Source organism: Trichosurus vulpecula, chromosome 6, assembly GCF_011100635.1.
Source record: "Trichosurus vulpecula isolate mTriVul1 chromosome 6, mTriVul1.pri, whole genome shotgun sequence".
NCBI lineage: Eukaryota > Metazoa > Chordata > Mammalia > Diprotodontia > Phalangeridae > Trichosurus > Trichosurus vulpecula.
The window spans coordinates 18,247,751-18,266,914 of record NC_050578.1 but is presented as its reverse complement, the minus strand read 5'-3'; the positions used below and the strand labels follow the sequence as shown (position 1 = coordinate 18,266,914).

The following is a 19,164-nucleotide window of genomic DNA, read 5'->3' as shown; positions in this document are numbered from 1 at the left end:
TTGTTTTTAATTCATAATTGAAGGAAAGGGTATATTTCAGTTAGTGAAAAAAAGGTGTAATTTCTTTTCCCCATTTAAGTTCAGGGACTCCTTGAAATCTATTCATAGAACCCTTGGCCTAGAATATTTCAAAAGACTCTTCTACATTTGAACCTATGTTCCTATGAATCTAGTCTCAGGAAAAGCTCTAACCTCAAGTAATGCTCTTGGAAAAGAAAAAAGTATGTCATTTAGTTTTAATTTGGTAACATTGGTATTATCATTAATAAGCAAATATATAAAAATGTTCTCAAAATTATTCATAGATTTTTGTACAGAGTTAAAACAGGTCAGGGCCTTAGAGAGCATCTAGTTTATCCTCTTCATTTTACAGCTCAGGGAAGTGGGACCTAAGAAGGTAAGTGACATCCAAATTCATCCAGCTAGTGTGTGACTAGAATCTAGGCATCCTGACTCCCAGACCAGTGCTCTTCACATTATGTTCTGTACATTGAATAATAAAAATTAAACAAGATATAAATTTATAGCGGGCCGGAACTGATTTTTTAAAATCGAGGCTGGAAAGCCAAAAGTTCTAGAAATAAGGCATGTGATAAGTCGGCATCTGTGGAGTACTATTAGGCCAATAGGAGGGCCCAGTGAACTTTTATAGACGGTATAAATATTTTGAGCTGTAGGCATCATGACCACCTGATATCTTCTTTCTTCAGGATCAGCTGCTCAGGGGCCGTGTGTGCCCAGAGCCAGGCACATTTGAGAGTTGGATCTCAGTCGTACCACACAATCTCCAGCAGCCATGTCCGTGGAAGAGGAAAGCCGTCCTTTTGCTCAGCAGCTGTCCAATGTCTACTTCACAATCCTTTCTCTTTTCTGTTTCAAACTCTTCGTGAAAATCAGTCTTGCCATCCTCAGTCACTTCTACATTGTGAAAGGAAACCGCAAGGAGGCTGCAAGGATAGCAGCCGAGTTTTATGGAGTGACCCAAGGGCAAGGTAAGGCTCTGATAATGCTCTCTGATTTGTAGCCAGCCGACTTGGACTCCAGCTTCACTCCTGGGGCTCCTTTGTTCTTCACATGTTTCCTTTGTGGGCAGGCTTCAAGGCCAAACTTCTGATTATGAACGAAAATGTTTGTGAGCTCACTGCTGGATTGTTTCATGAGGCAAAGACTTAAGTTTGTTATGTAAACCCCTCTAATAAGTGTTCCTGCTAGGAAAGACAGTGAATTCATGCCAAGATAGATTTAGTGGGGGTGATACAACAACAAATTGTATCATTTCCCATTTAACACGAAGAGACTCTAATCATTCTCTTTTGCCTAAGAGTTTAATGCTGACAGAAATATTCAAACCCATTTTACCTAGATAGTGGATCTTGGATTTCTCCTTTAATCATATTCTAACTCAAGGTAATTCAGCTGACACTGAGGCATGTACAAAGTAACTGAACTCGAAGAAAACCTGGGAGTGTAGCTAGAGAGGCTGATTATTTGTTGGAACACTTACCTATAAGAATATACTGAAGCATAAAACTAGAAAATAAAGTGAAAGTAGTTCCAGCTTCCAGAATTCATGGCAGGTGCTTTTTTTTAATGGTGATTTGTTATTGCTTCAATTTGTGTAAAATAGATGACAAGTTATGCGATAATGTAAATAATTAGACTTTATGTCTGGGTGGAAAAAGGCCTTCATATTCCTGAAAGAAAAGTTGAACTCTTTGACCACATGTGGAATCAGTAATACCAATAATCTCGTTTAATGGGTGTCATGAAATCATGTGTGTATATGTCATCGGTCCAATTAGTCTGTACAGTTTAAGGGTTTATGTGACATTCTCTATAGTGATGTCACAGTCTGTTAGACTAATATCTGGCTTGAGAAGAATAATTATTTGAAAACCCTGAACGACTATAAATCAGCATAAGTTCAGATTTAAAGCTGGCATTCACAAAGAATCTAGCACAGTGGTGTGTGTGTGTGTGTGTGTGTGTGTGTGTGTGCATATGTGTGTTCACAATCACTCAAGTCAAGGGGATGTTATTCTTAGTGTCTATTGTACTAACTCTTATCATTGGGTAGCACAGTCTATTTTCAAAGGTAGGTTATATCAAGGAACATTTGTGCGGAAAGTCCCATGCAAGAGGGAGAATCCTAAATAAAGTTTGGGGTGTGAAGTTATACAATGTACAGTGGCAGTAATAGTGCATTTGTCGCTAAAAAGGAGACAATGAATTTGTTGATAATAAAACAGGTTTTGGTTTGTTGCTGTTTAGCTGTTTCAGTTCTGTCCAACTCATGACCCTTTTTTTGAGTTTTCTTGGCAGAGATAACGGAGTGGTTTACCATTTCCTTCTCCAGCTCATTTTACAGATGAGGAAACTGAGGTAAACAGGATTAAGTGACTTGTCCAGGGTCACACAGTTAGGGTCTGAGGCTAAATTTGAACTCGGGTCTTCCTAACTCTAGGCCCAGTACTCTATGCACTGTGCCATCTAGCTGCCCCAGGTTTTGGTAGATGTAAAAAATCAAGAGGTTGTCTGTTGCTCGGGCAAACCTCTCTATTAATGTGGGATCCTCTTCCACAAAGGTTAGTGAGCGAATATTTGCCATTTCCCTGAAGGAGAGGACTGGAGGAAAGAATTCATCAAAGTTGTATACCACCTAACTATCCAAATGAAAAGGGGGAAAAATCAGTCACCTATTTGGATACTTTGTCTACATGACCAGACACCAGGAAACCAGTTGATTTTTCGTTTTCTAAAGTCTAGATATTTGGATGTAAGCTGACAACTGACTGGATCTTTCATCTACCTATGCAGTCTGATTCTAAAGTGATGAGACTAATTTTATGTGTGTGGTTCGTAAAACTAGGGTATTGATTTGAGTGCCACACCTTGTATCTTAAATTTCAGTGACGAAAGGCTGGTGAGAAACAAAGAATTTCTGCCCGTTGAAACAGGTTGCAAGAGAGACCTCTGGAGGTCCTTAAAAATAGAACAGTTTCTCATCTCTCTGGGAAGGCTTAATCAGATTCTGTTTGAAGCTGGGGGATGGCTAAAATGACCTCTAACGTTCTTTGATTCTATGAAGTTAAATTATAGGTAGATAAAAACACTAACTAATATATAAACTGCCTGCCCTGCCCCTCCCTGCACTCACACCCCAGAGAGTACAAGGTAGAAAAGTATTAATTTAATCTTTTAGGATTATAATCCTTTTAAAATCCTCTTAACTGGTGGCAGTTAGGTGGCACAGTAGATAGAGTATTAGGCATGGAGTCAGGGAAACCTGAATTCTAATCTGAATTAAGACACTTAGTTACTATGTAACCCTGGCCAAGTCACTTAGTCTCTGCAACAGTTTCCATATTTGTAAAATGGGGGTAATGATAGCACCTACCCCCCAGGGTTGTTGTGAAGCTCAAATGAGATTATATTTGTAAAGCACAGTGCGTGACATATAGTAGACATTTAATAAATATTTGTTTCCTTCCTAATTAATACGTTTCAAGTCACCTGGTACAATGCCTCTAGAACTAGACCTAGATTCAAATCCCACCTCTGACATTCATAACTGCGTGACTGTAATACTAACTAAGGTGGGACTTTTTTTTGACTTTTTTTTCTTTGGATGAGTCCAGCCTTTGTTTCTTTGATTAAGTTAGGAGTCTTTGATGACCTCCTTGCCTCAAGGGAAAGCCTAGTTTGCGTAGGTTTGAGCGACATGTTTGTGACGCCAGAGGCTTTTCTGCCACATGGGTTTGAGTCCCATGCTTGTGACACTTTTAGGTCAAGTGGGTTTGAGTCCCACATTGTGATGCCCTTTGACCCTAAACAAGATATATAAACCCAGAGGTTGGTGTTCTCCCTTGGGGCTCTCAGTCACTGGAAGAGTGGCGTGGGACTCTGGGCAGCCATTTTAAGAGCCCCCGGCTTGTAAATCCACATGTTGATGCTTTCCTGGTAACTATGAATTATGATTTGGTCTGTTTATATCATGTATGTTTGTAATTTGTTTGTATTTGCTCTGAAGCTCAGGTTTCTGGCTTTTCCTCTTGAGCTAAGTGAATAATATTTGTATGTGTGATTAAAATGAGACTGTTAACCCCTTAAAGTTACTTTCCTTAGTAAAGCAGATCAAAGAACCTGTGTAAGCAGCTTTCTGTGTGCTAGCTGTTCTTGGTTTTACACAGCCACAGAAGCTGCTAGCAAGATTGTTGCTACAGTGACCTTGGTGTTGGGCAAGTCATTTAACCTCCCTGGGCCTCAGTTTCCTGATCTGTAAAATGAAGGGGTTTGGACTAAATGATCCCTCCCAGTTCTAAATTAACTCTTTCCTGCTATTCTTCCATTTGTCCATGTACTAAGTAATATTTCCTACCCAAGGGAAAGCATAAAATAACGTTTTAATTTCATATTGATTCATAATAATGTAACCCAATCCTGAACCCCACAATCTTTTTTTGTTTTATTGCTAACAAGGAGTCATTTCCGCCCTATCTATCCTTTCTTTCTCTGTCCCTTAAAAAAAACAAACCCCAACTCTCTTCAATCTTCAGTGCTTTGTTCTTAGCTTTTTAGTCAGCTAATCAGCCTTAATTGTTTTTGTATAATCCACATGTTTCCCATCTTCCTAGTGGAAGATTATCACCTTCATTCCATTTTGAATTCGGTTGCTCATTCTGACTTTCAAAGTAGCCAAACCATTCCCCCAACATTTCTGAAATGGACATGCCAAATTCCCTGAAGTCTGAGATGTCATTGCATGTCACTGCACATGTTCATTTCTTTCACAACCACAGTAGATGCTGCTGATGACATTCTGGATGCCCTTTTCATAAGCATTGTAGCACTTTAGTATAAATAAATGAACCCATTAATTTTGTTAGATACCATCTCCTATCAGATCTACCCTTTGGGGGTCCAGAGGGAATCCTGGGACAGGTGCAAAGCAAATGACAACGTTTATCCTCTGATGCTTTCCTTGCATCTTTCCATTCAGTATACGAACCAAGATGTGATGCAAACAACATGAGGAAAAGCTTATACAGTTCCCAAACTGATTCCCTCAGAATCCATTTGTTATTTCACTGAATTTCACCTTCATTTCTCTACCATCATATAGAAAAAGCCTCTTGCTTCCCTCTCCTTTCCTATATAATGAGCAGCCCTTGATTTGTTCTCCCCTGGAATATTTCCTGGACTCCTAGCCTCTACAAATCAAAAGTCTATTCTTAACATTGTTAAAGCTGTCATTAGCTTTTGAGACTGGCAGTTGGAAAATTAGATAGCTACCCAGGAATTCTAGGCAGGTTTCAACTTTATTCCTAACTGGTGGAGGGACCAAAGCAGAGTGTGACACACCTTCCTGTCCTTCAGAGAACAGATATTTGGGTTGTGCCCCATCCTGAGACATTTGTACAACCATTGGACAAAGACGTAAAAAGCTGTATTCTGTTTTACAGTCCTAATGACACCTTCACAAGAAATTCCTATCCTCTATCATGAGTGGTGTTGCTCCAGTGATAACCCAGGCTCTTAAAGAAGCATGAACACTCTAGAAAATCAGTGGACAAGGCCACCGCTGAGCAAAATTGTGATGTAATTATTTGTCTTTGGTGCTTCCAGCCTTCCCCTTCTGATTCCTTTCTTCCTCTCTATTTCATTCCCACTCTTCCTCCTTCTCAGGTACCCTGTACCCTCTTGTTTTCTTCTCTCCTCATCCTGATCAAAGCTGATCTCAAGAAATTGTCAGCACTGAGCTTTAAAACTTTAATATAAATTTATCACTCTCTCCTAGAACCATTGTATCTTTGGCCTTATTTCCATTGGACTGTAAATTCTGGAGGGCAGAGACTGTTATTGCTATTTTTTGTATCCTCAGCCCTTTACACAAATTTGGCACATACTGGGCACTCAGTAAATGTTTACTGGCTTATTTCTGATTGCAGAATAAATGACACCCTCATTAAAAGAACTTCAGGCATCGGTGGGAGCATATAGAAGAGAGAGTACTTTGGGGCACCTACTTTAATTATATCTAAGGTTCTAAAGGTGATTCCAACTTAAATTCCCTTTTTAAAAAATCAGTATATTGCCTGAATACAGAGAGCAAAAAGAACTAGATGCTATCTATTTTCATGGTCCCTAGAATGTAAGCTTTTTGGGGGCCTGGACACCTTTATCACACTTTCATATTTGTGTCCCCAGGGCCTAAGAGATTTCCCCCCCCACTGGACCTGTGATTTCCCTGGTATAATAAAATTTATTGAGAAAACTCCCTATAGCAATGCAAATCAGTACCTGCTCTGCAATTTATAGTCTTAGAGAGTCACCTTTGGCCCTGAGAGATTAAGTGACTTGCCTATCTAAAGTGTTAGAGGAGAGACTTGAAGCCAGGTCTTCCTGTTGCTGAGGTCAGTTCTCATCCATCACCCTACACTGCTGCTTACACAAGTGCCAAACATGTAGTAAGTGCTTAATAAATGTTTGTCAAGTGGTTTATTGATTGATTGATGGTTTTCAGATCTATCTCTCCAATATCAACTTCTCTTTTCTGAGCTGAATCTCTTCAGCGTTGTTAGGCTGAATAAGTCTGCTCCTCAAACTCAGCATATTTAAAGCTAAACTCCTCAGCAAGGGCATGACTAAGGCAAGGTAATTGAGTTTTTGCCTCAGGGTCCCAAAATTAAAAAAAATATTAGTAGCACTGATCCCAAAAGCATAGCAACAATGGAGAAGAAGGAAGAGGAGGAGAAAAAGGAAGAGGAGGAGGGGAAGGAGAAGGAAGAGGAGAGAAAGGAGGAGGAGGAGAATGAGGATGAGGAAGGGGGGGAGGAGGAGGAGGAGAAAGAGAAGAGGAAGGAGGAGGAGGGGAATGATGAAGAGGAGGGGGAGGAGGAAGGGGGAGGGGCAAAGGGAGGGAGGGAAGGGGAGAAGGAGGAGGAAGAGGAGGAGGAGAAGTAGCTGTTAAATAGATGTCACTACCTTTCTCCTATCAGCTGAGCTCCAGGCAGCCCTGTCCCCATTACTACAGTGCTTTTGCCATGTCCTTGGGGGCTCTGTCCTTGCACATACACAGCCTAACTGAATTTATTTTTAAAAAGTTGATTTGAAGGAGCTTCTTGCACCCCTTGCCCCAGCTGCATTTTGTAAAGCTTGTCTGAGGTATAAAACATCATAATTATGGCTCTGCTCATCAGCTTTCTCTCCCAAACCAGTTTCCTCTCCATGTTTTCCTATTTGTACCAGTGGCATAATCATTTCCAGTCATCCAAACTCAAAACCTTATAGTTATTCTTGACTCTCCTCTCTTCTTCACCACCCACAATCAAGTCCTACCCAATGCTTACCACCATTCCCCATTGCCTTTCCTGTACTTTATTACCTCACTTCAAAATTAATCTCCTCACTGGTCTTTCTGACTCCAGTCATTCCCTTTGCCCATCTCTCCTACATGCATTGACAGATAGTCTCACGAAAATAAAACTTTGTGCATGCCATAGGCTACTCAGAAACTCACGGTCTCTCCCCATTACTTACATAATAAACTCTATACTCCAAATCTTGGCATTCAAGGCTTACCACAATCTGGCCCATGATAATGCCTTTTACAAATTTTTGTTTCACTCTGGATACAAACTTACCACTTCAACAAAGCAGTTCTGTTCATCATCTCTACCTTTCCAACTCCAGACACAACATATATATTGCTGCTTCTTTTGCTCCAGTTTTCTCCCTATCTGGAATGTCCTTCACTCTGATCTCTACTCATGTAAGTCAATCAACTAACATTTATTAAGCACCTACTATGTGCCTTAGTAGAGGTATGCTAAGCACTAAGATAACTTGTTATTCAAGACCTAGATCAAGTTCCATTTTCTCCTGACAGTGCCACTTTACCATGATCTCTCCTTCCTCTAGATTGCAAACTCCCTGAGGGCAGGGACTGTGCCTTAATTTTACCTCTCGGTATTTCTCCCCAGCAAATTATAATCAATTATCTATAAATGATGTTGCAGATAGATTCTCTAATCTGAAAAAAACTGCTCTCTTGTCTGTTAAGGTCGTTATTGATATATATATATATATATATATATGTACATATACATATATATATATATATTTCAATCATCAAGTATTTTTTCTTCTTTCCCCCTCCTTAGTAATGGAAAAGAAAAGGGGGAAAAAAGTCTTGTAACAAATATGCATAGTCAGGTAAAAGAAATTCCCACATTGATCACACATAAAGATACATGTTTTATTCTGTATATTTAGTCTATCACCTCTCTCTTCTGAGATGGGTATTATGGTTCATTATGCTATCATGGCTCCCTGGAATCATGGCTGATTATTATTGCGTTGATCAGAGCTTTTACGTCTTTCGAAGTTGTTTGGTTTTTGTTGCTGTTGTTGTTCGGTCGTGCCAAACTCTTTGTGGACCCATTTGGAGTTTTCTTGTCAAAGATACTGTGGTGGTTTGCCATTTCTTTCTCCAGCTCATCTGACAGATGAGGAAACTGAAGCAAACGTTGTTAAGTGACTTGCCCAGGGTCACACAGCTAGGAAGTGTCTGAGGCCATATTTGAATTCAGGAAGAGGAGTCTTCTTGATTCCTGACACTCTTAACAACTATACCACTTAGCTTTTTTAGAATCTTGTTACTAATTTTGTCATCGTTTTGGTCAGGTCTGTTTTCTGACTAGAGTGTGATGCAGTAAAGATATCTCAACTTAAAAAAAAAGATAATCCACAACCAAAGACAGTTGTTAACATCAGAGAAAAGTGATTGGGGTTAGGCTGGGAAAAAAAAAAGGTGAGGGGGGTGGGAGGGAGGAAGGAAAAGGGGGGATATCATATGAAGAGAAAGCAGATTTAGTATTTTTTTCTCTATCATGAAAACCCAGCCAAGTTTTAAAAACAGCTCCACGGATCTGAATTTATAGCAGCAGATGCCAACAGCAGCAGCAATGTCGTTCAGTGTCTCTCTATTTCTAAGCAGCAACTTGGTTCATGCTGTTTCTGAAGAGCTAGTAGGTGTTGATTTGTGTGTGAGCTTAGCTCTGCTAGGAAGACTTGTCAGTGCTGCTATAATGAAAAGTTACTTCAGAAAGCAAGTGTGTATAGAGACTCCTCCTCCTTGCCCCTTTTCATTATCTAAAGATAGAAAAATGCCAAGGGAGTGCTAGACTTGTTTTTTTTTAATATATTTACTGGACTTAGGAGAAGGTAACTAGATAAGCATGGCCATGCATCAATAGAAATATGAATCTGTATAGACTTGATACTCTAATTAATGGTGTGACCAAATAAGGAAAAGATTTAATTTATTTAAAATTATACACTTTTTCCCCCAGCAGCTCCAGAAGCACTTTGTTGGCTGAGACAGCCACAGCATTTTAAATTAAGGAAGGAATCTGGGAAGGAAGGATCAAGTTGAGAAATGTCTTGACAACTGTTGTTTTGGTCTGAGAATGTCAAAGTAACTTGTGGTAGCTGGTGATTTGGGGGTGGGGAGAAAGGGAGAGGGAATCAGTACCACTCTCCTTACTGAAGAATGGAAGTTGCACCCCCTACATACATATTTACTTTCTTAAACTTAGGTACCTGGATCTATTTCCTCATACCCTGATTTATTACCTATTGCTATCCCTTTATTTTTCTCTTCTTTTTTTTTTCTCTTTCCCACTTTTCTTTATTTTTCCTCCTCTGTTAAAGTCCTCCTTCCAATTCCTATCTGGGCATTTATTTCCTATGATCATAGATCTAGAATCGGAAGGAGACTTGGATGTAACCTAGTCTGATTTCCCCATTTTATAGATGACAAAACTGAGACCTAGGGAACTTAAAAGACTTGTGCAGGGTCACATAGATAGTAAGTATTAGAAATGGGATTTGAATCTGGGTACCTTGATTCCAGGGACAGCACTCTTTCTACAGCACTAAGCCACTTTTACTGCTAAAGAATTTTAGTACGAGAAAAAGAATTTGTCTCCATATTTACAAATCTTTATGAAAGATGATGTCTATTTAGTATTAAAAATTGTTTCAACAGAATTGTCTAGTGTTCCTTCAGGCTCTGTTTTCACAGGAAATGTTCACAGTTTTCTTGTGCATCAACTACTTTCCAATCATGAAAAAAAAAACAACCCAGCAACAAACATGGGAACTGGACCTTGTCTTCCTGCTTCCAATTTTACTGTCTCTTTCGGCTGATAGTGATTCATTAGAGGTGGTGATTTTTCTTTTTCCCTTTCCCTTTTGTTTGACGACATTGATCAGGTTCCTTCAACTTCATTAAATTCACTGTGTGTATGTGAGTGTGTGTGTGTGTGTGTGTGTGTGTGTGTGTGTGTGTGTTATATGGGAAGAAAAAGAGAATGAGAGAGAAGAGAGAGACAGAGAGGGGGCAGAAAGAGACACGGAGACAGAGAGAGAAATAAAATAGACAAAAAGGTGGGAAAGAGACAAATAGGCGAGAAGACAGAGAGACAGAGGAGGAAGGGAGAGAGAAAATGAGAGAAAAGAGAGAAGGAAAGAGAAGAAAAGAGGAGAGAAAGAGAAAATGAGAGAGGGGAGAGAAAAAAGATAGGAGAAAGAGAGAATGAGAAGGGGAGAAGAGAGAGACACAGAGAGACACACAGAGAGAGAGGAATTTAGTGTCATTCAGCAAATATTCATTCAATTGATAAATGCTTATTATGAACCAGGCATTGTGGGCAGGTACTGGGAATTGGTTTTCTTGTTTGTTTTTCAATCACACCTGTAATTTCACTGGTATAGGACATGTCTAATGAGGAACTTCTTCCACCAATGTAGATCAGAGCCTACTCTGTAACACCATCTTCAGAGAGGTGAAAAGAAGTATAGTAGAGAATTGTCTTTGTATCTCTATAAACTTTGTAGTAAAGAGGACCTGAGTTCAAATGTCAACTCTGATCCATACTGGCTGGGTGATCCTGGGAATTCATTTAATCTCCTAGAACCCCAGGAAATTCTCCAAGACTCTGGAAATACAAAGAGAAACAGATGAACCTGAACAACTTACCTTTCATAAAGTTAACAACATGAGCAAAAAATGTAAATATGAAAAATGGATATAGAAATAAATTCAAAATCTATACAAAATAGATAGCGATCACTTTCTGGGAGGGAGGAAACTACCAACCGGTGGGATCAGGTTAGGCTTGCTGTAGAAGGTAGCACTTGAGCTAAATTATATAAATAAGGGAGCTAGGGATTCTACAAGGCAGAATTGTGAAGGAATTCCATTCCAGGCATAGAAGCCAACCAGTGCAAAGAAAGGCATGGAAACAGGAAATAGAGTGTTATGTACAGGGAGAGGCAAGATCATTTTGGTGAACCAAAAAGTGTGTTAAGGTGAATTTTCTATAACCTTGAAACAGCTGGGGGGAGTCAAACTATGAAGGGCTCTTAAAACTGAGTAAAGGAGCTTTTTGAGTCATCAGAAAGAGAGACTGGAGTCAGAGTCCAATGAAGACACTCTTACAATGGTCCTGGGGTGGATGAGACCTTGAACCTTTAGAGTCTAGTTAGAAAGGAGACAGATGTGAAAGATACTGTGGGGGGTGACAACTGACTGGAAATGAAGGAGAGTGAAGAGTCCAAAAAAGACGGTTGAGTGCAAACATGTTTTATTAAAAGGATGTTGGTGCCCTTAGAATTAGGGAAGTTAAGAAAAGAGAGGAGAGTTCTATTTTGGACATGAAGAATTTGAGATAACTTTGGGATATATAATTGGAGACGTGGTACTGGACTTAACTAAGCAGCAGGAGATGTGGGGCTGGAGTTACAGAGAAGGATTAGAGCTGTTTATAGAGTTCTGAGAGTCCTCTTCATTGAAATTATTGTTGAACCAATGTGAGGTGGGAGTAACGTGATCATGAAGTTAGAATGGAGAGAGAGATGAGAATAGGCCTAGGATAAAACCCTGGGCTGTATATATATGTCTCCACACATAAGGGGATAGGACATAGATGACAGTACAACAAAGGAGAGTACTATGTACCGAGCAATGGACTGGGCCCTTTAGGGGATATAAAAGAAACTGGCATAGTTCTCGGTATCATGGAACTTTGGGGGAAGACATTTTTACATGCAATAAAGAATTAGACATGAAACAATGAGGAATCATTGTTAAGACTGTACACAATGAAGGGCTAAATTGAGTATAATTACATGTTAATATAAGATGACAATAAAAGGTAGGGGGGGACTGGTAGAAGTCAGGAAGGGAAGATAGTCTCTGGAGTTGTCAAGACAGGTTTCAAAGGGAGGGTGGAGTTTGAGATGATCCTTAAGGAAAGCTAATATTGAGATAAACAGAGAGAAGTAGGGAAAAACATCAAGGCAGGTGGAACAACATGAGCTAAAACAAGAAGGTAGGAATGAGCAGGCTGTATCAGAGAGCATATGTTGGGACTTCTGGCCAAAATGGCTGCATGAATGGAAGAAGGAGGTCCAGCTCCCAAAAAGCCTACTCTAGCAAAAGCCTAAAAATCATCCCAGACTGAAATGATACAGAAATCAAATGAGAAACTGACTAAGTGGCTTTTCCTACCCAAGAACTGCAGAAAAAAGGTAACCAGAAACCCAGGGGCAAAAGGAAAGGGTGGCCCCATCAAAGCCAGCCCCAGGAAAGGTGGACAGTTTAGTAGCCTTTCAGCATACCAGAGACAAATGACCTTGAAAAGCTCTGAAGTCAGAAGCATCGAGAGCAGAGGGCTTCCATCTCTACAACTAACCCACAGGAAATGTGTGCAGTAAGTAAAGCATTATGGTAAAGGGTGTGAAATTGGCCTCTAATTAATCTAATTTGTGAATCTGAATTTACACATATGGTATTTGCCTAAAGTGAGACAAACTTACATGGAGCTGTAACTTGGATGAGGGGAGACATGACCTTTGCCAAGGGGACTAAAATTTAGATGGGGGCACTGATAGTGTACTCTGGGTCCTTTATCTTCATAGAAACAACACAGTTTAGTATCTCATTAGCATAGGAAGCTACCAGATGGTGGACTCAACATATTTCATCCCCACATGGCATCCTCCCCAACAATTGCCTCACCCAGATATGTTAGCGGCCTGTCTCCCCACACCGTTCTGTATTTCACTCTACTCTCATTGAGAAATGACTTCCTACCACTTGCCCTGGGTGTGATTTATGGTATGTTTCCCAGACACAGACAAAAAAACCAAACAAATTAAAAAGCTAGTTGTAGCTCTTTTACCTATATATGCGGCTCTTGATCAACTGCGTGACGTGCTGGACTTAGTTTAAATTTTTCCTTAGACAATCACAAGCTGTGTAAACCTGGGAAAATCATTTAACTTCCCTGTGCCTCAGTTTCCTTATCTATAAAATGAGGTAGTTAGATTTGATGGTTTCTAAGGTCTCTCCCCACTCTATTTCTATCATCCTCCGAGCTATCACTTTGTTTCAACAGCATTAAGTCTATTCAGGAAACGTTAAGTGCCTACTGTGTGTCCCATATCATGCTGAATACTACCACAAAAAAGGAAGCTTTTACCTTCAAGAAGCCCCACTTCTGCTTAGTGGAAACAACATACACACAGATTAGTAAGATGACAAGTACAAATTGTCTACAAAGAAATACACAGTAACTTTGGGGAGGGGGGTACTCAACAGATGGGGAGGAGGTCAGGAAAGGCTTTGTGTAGGAGACCACACTTAATGTGAGCTTTGAATGGAGGTAAGGATTCTAAGGTGGGAGGGGTGGGGAGGCCATTCTAGGAACAAGAGGCAAGAGCCTGGGTAAAGATAGAAAAGTGAGAGATCGCATATCTGTATGGGAGGTGGGAAAACTCAGGTAGATTAGTGTGACTGGAATATAAAGTAATATTTGAGAGGAAGTAATGTGAAATTAGTCTAGAAAGATGGGTTGGAGGCAGATAAGGTTTTAAATGCCAAACATAGAAGTTTATATTTTAACCTGAAACAACAAGGAATCACTCACTGAAGCTTCTTGTAGAGACATGATATACTTTGGAGATACCAGTTTGATAATGGTGTGGAGGATAGACTGGAAAAATGGGAGGGACTTCGAGAAGGGAGATGCATTAGGAGACTTTTGTAATCCAGATGAAAGGTAGTAAGAGCCTGAATTTTAGGATAAATGCTCTGAGGCTGGAGAAGGGGATGGATTTGACAGATGATGTGGAAGTAGGATTGACAAAATTTGGCAGTTGTTTGGATTTGGGGAGTTGAGGGAGTAAAAGTGTCAAAGATGAATCCCTGGGTACAAACCTGGAAAACTGTATAGTCATTCCCTCAAAAGAAAATGGGAAGTTAGGAAGAGGGATGAGTATTTAGGAAAAGATAATGGGTTCTGTTTTGGACATGTTGAGTTTGAGATACCCAAGGGACTGACATTCAGATAGCAGCTGTATAGTTGGAAGTTGGTGATGGAGCAGAGATTAGGAGAAAAATGAGCTCTATATGAAGCTCTGGGGAGTCATCAACATGGAGATGATAAGAGAACATCTGGAAACTCATGAAGACAGATTGTAGAGAGAAGAGAAAAGAGACTAGGACAGAATTGTGAACACTCATACTTAAAGAGTAGAACGTGCATGATGATCTAGCAAAGGAGACTGAGAAGAAATGGTCAGAGAAGTTAGGAGGAGAACCTGAAAAGCGTAGTGTTATGAAATCCCAGTAAAAAGAGAATAAACAGGAAACTACCAGTGGTCAACAGTATCAAAGACAGGTCAATAAGGATGAACACTGAGAAAAGGCCAATGGATTAGTGCTAATCTAGCTTTGGTTTTTACCTCTGATAATGAAAATCAAGATGGCGCAGATTCTTGGCTTGTTCCTAAAGCAACTTTGCTAACTATATAGGTTGATGTACCACCCCCTCTGGAACTGAGCTTGCCAACAGTCTCAGCAACATTAAGAGCTCCTTGGAATCCCCTGATAGAGAGCCTTTTTTCCCAGCATAGAGCCTCTCTACATACCTTTTACTGATTCAGGCTAACCAAAGGTTTCTATCAATGTCAAAAGCTTAGAGGGGCAGGCCATAATCCTTACTCTAACTTCTTGGCTCTATGTTTGTGCCTATGTTTAAATTTCAGAGGTCAAAGTACTATGAATCAAAAACTTTGAGAAAATCTACCTCTATCCTCAATCACAAAGAACTGGAGAACCCTCAGCAGAGTAGAGTGGATACAGCAGGGGACTTGAAGTAAGGTTAACTGGGTTCCAAATTCAAACACTTAATAGCTGTGTGATGCTGGAAAAGTCATGTCATCTCCATGGGCCTTAGTTTTCTTCATCTATAAAATGAAGATATTAGATGCAATAATCTCAGAGTTCCTTTCCAGTTCCCATGCCAGATTTCAAGAAGACATGTAAAATAGCAAGGAGGGTGGGTGGGAAAATGAATCTCTCCATTACCCCTATTCCTTTCTTTTCCTATACTGTTGTCCAGCTTCTTCCTTTCTCACATCTTCTGTTCCCACACTTGAATTTTCTATTCTCTGCCTCCTCTCACAACTCTCCATCTTTCTCATTTCTCTCTCTACGCACTATCTTTCCCAATACGGACACACAATTTATTCCACGTCCCAAGATCATCCATAATATGATTGTGCAGAGTTAACAGGCCTTTCTGGAGGTAATATGCCACAAGTTTTAACATCTTCTCCTTACTAGCTATTTGACCTTAGGCAAGTCCTCTTCCCTTTCTGGGCCCCAGTGTCCTGGCATTTGTAAAATGAGGAGGTTCTACTGGCTGGTCTCTAAGGTTTCTTCCAGCTCTAACTGATCCTATGATATTTCATATAGAAATGACTTGGCACACTCATAAACAGACCCAGGCTTGGCTGACCCCACATTTTCTACGACCAGAATTTTGCCTCCTTGATTCCATGAAATAAACATTGCCTATTTTCTTACCTTGGGTGTTATTCTCTTGTCCTTGGGGATTTTGTTTCTGTCCTAACTGGAACCAGAAATAGCAAATACCTTTCCCTTGTCTTTGCCAGGCAAAATCAAATGCTTAGATATTAATCAATTAGGATGGGATCCCAATTTAAAATGGATTCTGTTGGTGCTGTAGACCTTTGTGCTTAGTTAGGCCTACCGATTTGTGCTCCTTTTTGGAGTAAAGATTTGAATTGAACATTTAGTTTCAGGTTCAAAATGCAGTAGAAAAAACTGAAGTTTTTTAGGTCTTGAACATCAGGCTTAAGTGTTCTTCATAGGCTGTACCTTATCGTACCATGCCTAGCACAATGCCGTGGACTCTGAGAATTAAATAATAGAAAATGTTCATGGGGACACCTAGGTGATACAGTGTCAGGCCTGGAAAGTCAAGAAGACTCATCTTCCTGAGTTCAAATCCAGTCTCAGATAACTACTAGCTATGTGTCCCTGGGCAAGTCATTTAATCCTGTTTGCCTCAGTTTTCTCATCTGTAAAATGAGCTATAGAAGGAAACGGCAAACCATTCTAGTATCTTTGCCAAGAAAACCCCAAATAGGTCATGAAGAGTTGGACTTGACTGAAAAACTACCAAACAACAAGCACAATGTTCATGGATAATGAATGACAGTGAAAATCATTTATTTTTTACCAAGAACAACTAAAGATAGAAAAAAAAACAATACTGCCTAAACATTACTAATCATAGTCCCTCAGAGGTGTGAGGAGCCTCAGAGGCTATGTATCTAGTCCAACCCACATCAGAACACGATAATTCCTTCAATAACATATCTAATAAGTGGTTGTTTAGCCTTAACTTGAAGAGCTCCAATAAGGGCGATTCCACTGAAACAGTGTGTTCCACGTTAGGACAGCTCTACAAACAAACACACACACATATATATATGTATATGTCATAAATTATGTACAGGCACACCTCATTTTATCATTCATCAGCTTATGGCGCTTCACAGATACCATGTTTTGTTTTGTTTTTTTACACATAGAAGGTTTGTGGCAACCCTATATCAAGAAAGTCTATTAGCACCCCTTTTCCACATACTTACATCGTGTCTCCATGTAGCATTTTGGTAACTCTTTCAATATTTCAAACTTTTTCATTATTATTATATCTGTTATGGGTGATCTGTGATCCCTGATCTTTGATCTTACTGTCATAATTGTTTTGGGGCACCTTTTGAACTATGCCCATATAAGACTTTGAACTTCACCAATAAAATGTTTAATAACCCTCCACTGGCCTCTTAAGTGTTGATGGGAAAGGAAGGGTCAATAGATGTGGCAAAGTCATCGTTTCTTTATTTTAAGAAATTGCCTCACGCACTCCAACTACCACGAACCACCACAAACCACCACCTTAAACAGGCAGCAGCCATCAACATCAAGGCAAGACTCTCCACCAGCAAAAAGATTATGAAGGCTAATTTTGTACACACACACACACACACACACACACACACACACACACACACGTGTATAATAGCTCATTACATTGCCCTGACACCCTCAAATCTTCTGCAGGCTAAAAAGCCCCAGTTTCTTCAACCAATCTTTGCAGGGCACATTAATTAGGCTCTTCACCATCCCTATCACCAAACTCTAGACCTGAAATGATAGTTTGCCTTTAGTAAATCACAAGTGACTGGTGATTCTGTGTCTTATCATATGATTATAGGATTTAGAGTTGGGATGCCCATCTTATGACTTCTTGCTTTAGGTAAACTAGTTATTTTTAATGTCATAAATCATCTTCAACCATCTAAAAACCACCAGTTAAATTATAAACTAATTCATTTTTAAAAATCATCATTGTACGCACCATTTTAACGCTTTGTAGCAAATATAGCATAGATACACCCCACAATTTCCTATTTAATAGAATACTAGCCACCTTAAAAGTTATCTCTATTTTTTTTCAAAATAGAAAAGAAAAACAGCTTTCCAAAGATGCTCAGAAAAGTTCGGTGCCAGTGAGATGCAAATTCTCAGAATCAACTCTTGAAATTGGTGATACATGATTATACTAATACTAGATTAGTTGGAATTTTACCTACTGCTTAGATAAATTCAAATGACTCCCTAGCTGGCCGCCCTGACTTTAATCTCCTTCTTAATGCAATTCATCCTGACAAAGTTATCTAGCCTTTAATAGGCTACTTTCATCATGTCATTCACCTACTCAAAAACCTTCAATGGTCCCTGCAATAAATTCATCTCATGGCTTCTTGCTTGAAGTGAATGCTGTCTTTAATAACTGCAAGTCATGTCATCATTTCCCTGATGTCATGGTCCTCTTCAAAAACGAAGGACAAACACAACCTGTGAGTATACCAAGCTGCCTGAAAGGGGGCCCAGCTAGCTGGGTAGCTCACGTCCTCCTCTCTCTCTCCCTCTCCCTCTCTCTCTCCTTCTCCTCTCCAAAGGAAGGTAAATTTTGATGGCCAGAAGCTGATCACTTAACTTGGGGTTTAGTGGCCAGATTTCTTTTTTTCTTTCCCCTCCCTCCCTTCCTCTCTTCCTCCTTTCCTCCCTTCCTTCCTTCCTCAAAACCTTAAACCAGTGGTGGGATTCAAATGAATTAACAATGGAATGAGCTGAGGCACTGCCCCCACTGCTGATGTGGCAGGCACAGGCCCTACCCCCGCTAACCACGGGGTCTCAGAACTCAACCTAAAATTAGGTACTGGTTCTACCAAACTGGTGAGAACTGGCTGAATCCTACCACTGCCTTAAACCCAGTCCACTCAGAAGCTCATGAATAGGTCCCTGCCCAAGCTCCACTTAATGGCTGTATTTTGGACCCTCCTGGCTTAGAGTGATTAAAAGGGCCATCCTTTGACTCACTTCTTAAAGAGGCCTATTCACTGAATGGGTGTTACTTCACTCTAAGTGAGTACATGAAAAGGCCTTAGCCTAAAAGGGCCAGGGTCTCACATTGCATTTTGAGTCATCTCCAGTCATCCTGATGGATATCAGGTCACTGGACCCAGATGTCTCTGGAGGAGAAAGTGAGGCTGGTGACCTTGCACAGCCCTCCCTCACTCAAATCAAAGTCAACTGCGAGTCATGTCATCATTTCCCTGATGTCAATGTTCCTCTTTGAAAATGAAGGACAAACATATCAACAACATCTTTAATATTCCATATAATCTTCAGCCAGTTCAAAATTAATAGAT

At 40.0% G+C, this 19,164-nt stretch overlaps 1 protein-coding gene across 1 annotated transcript in view; it reads left to right on the top strand.

Annotated features, from left to right (window-relative positions):
• Positions 1-696: 696 nt before the first annotated feature.
• The window catches only part of ASB5 (ankyrin repeat and SOCS box containing 5), a 76,508-nt gene continuing 58,040 nt past the window's right edge, over positions 697-19,164 (top strand). Inside the window, exon 1 of the mRNA XM_036762408.1 lies at positions 697-992. Coding sequence (XP_036618303.1) covers positions 797-992 — 196 coding nt within the window. The 5' untranslated portion in view covers positions 697-796. The remainder of the gene's footprint in view (positions 993-19,164) is intronic.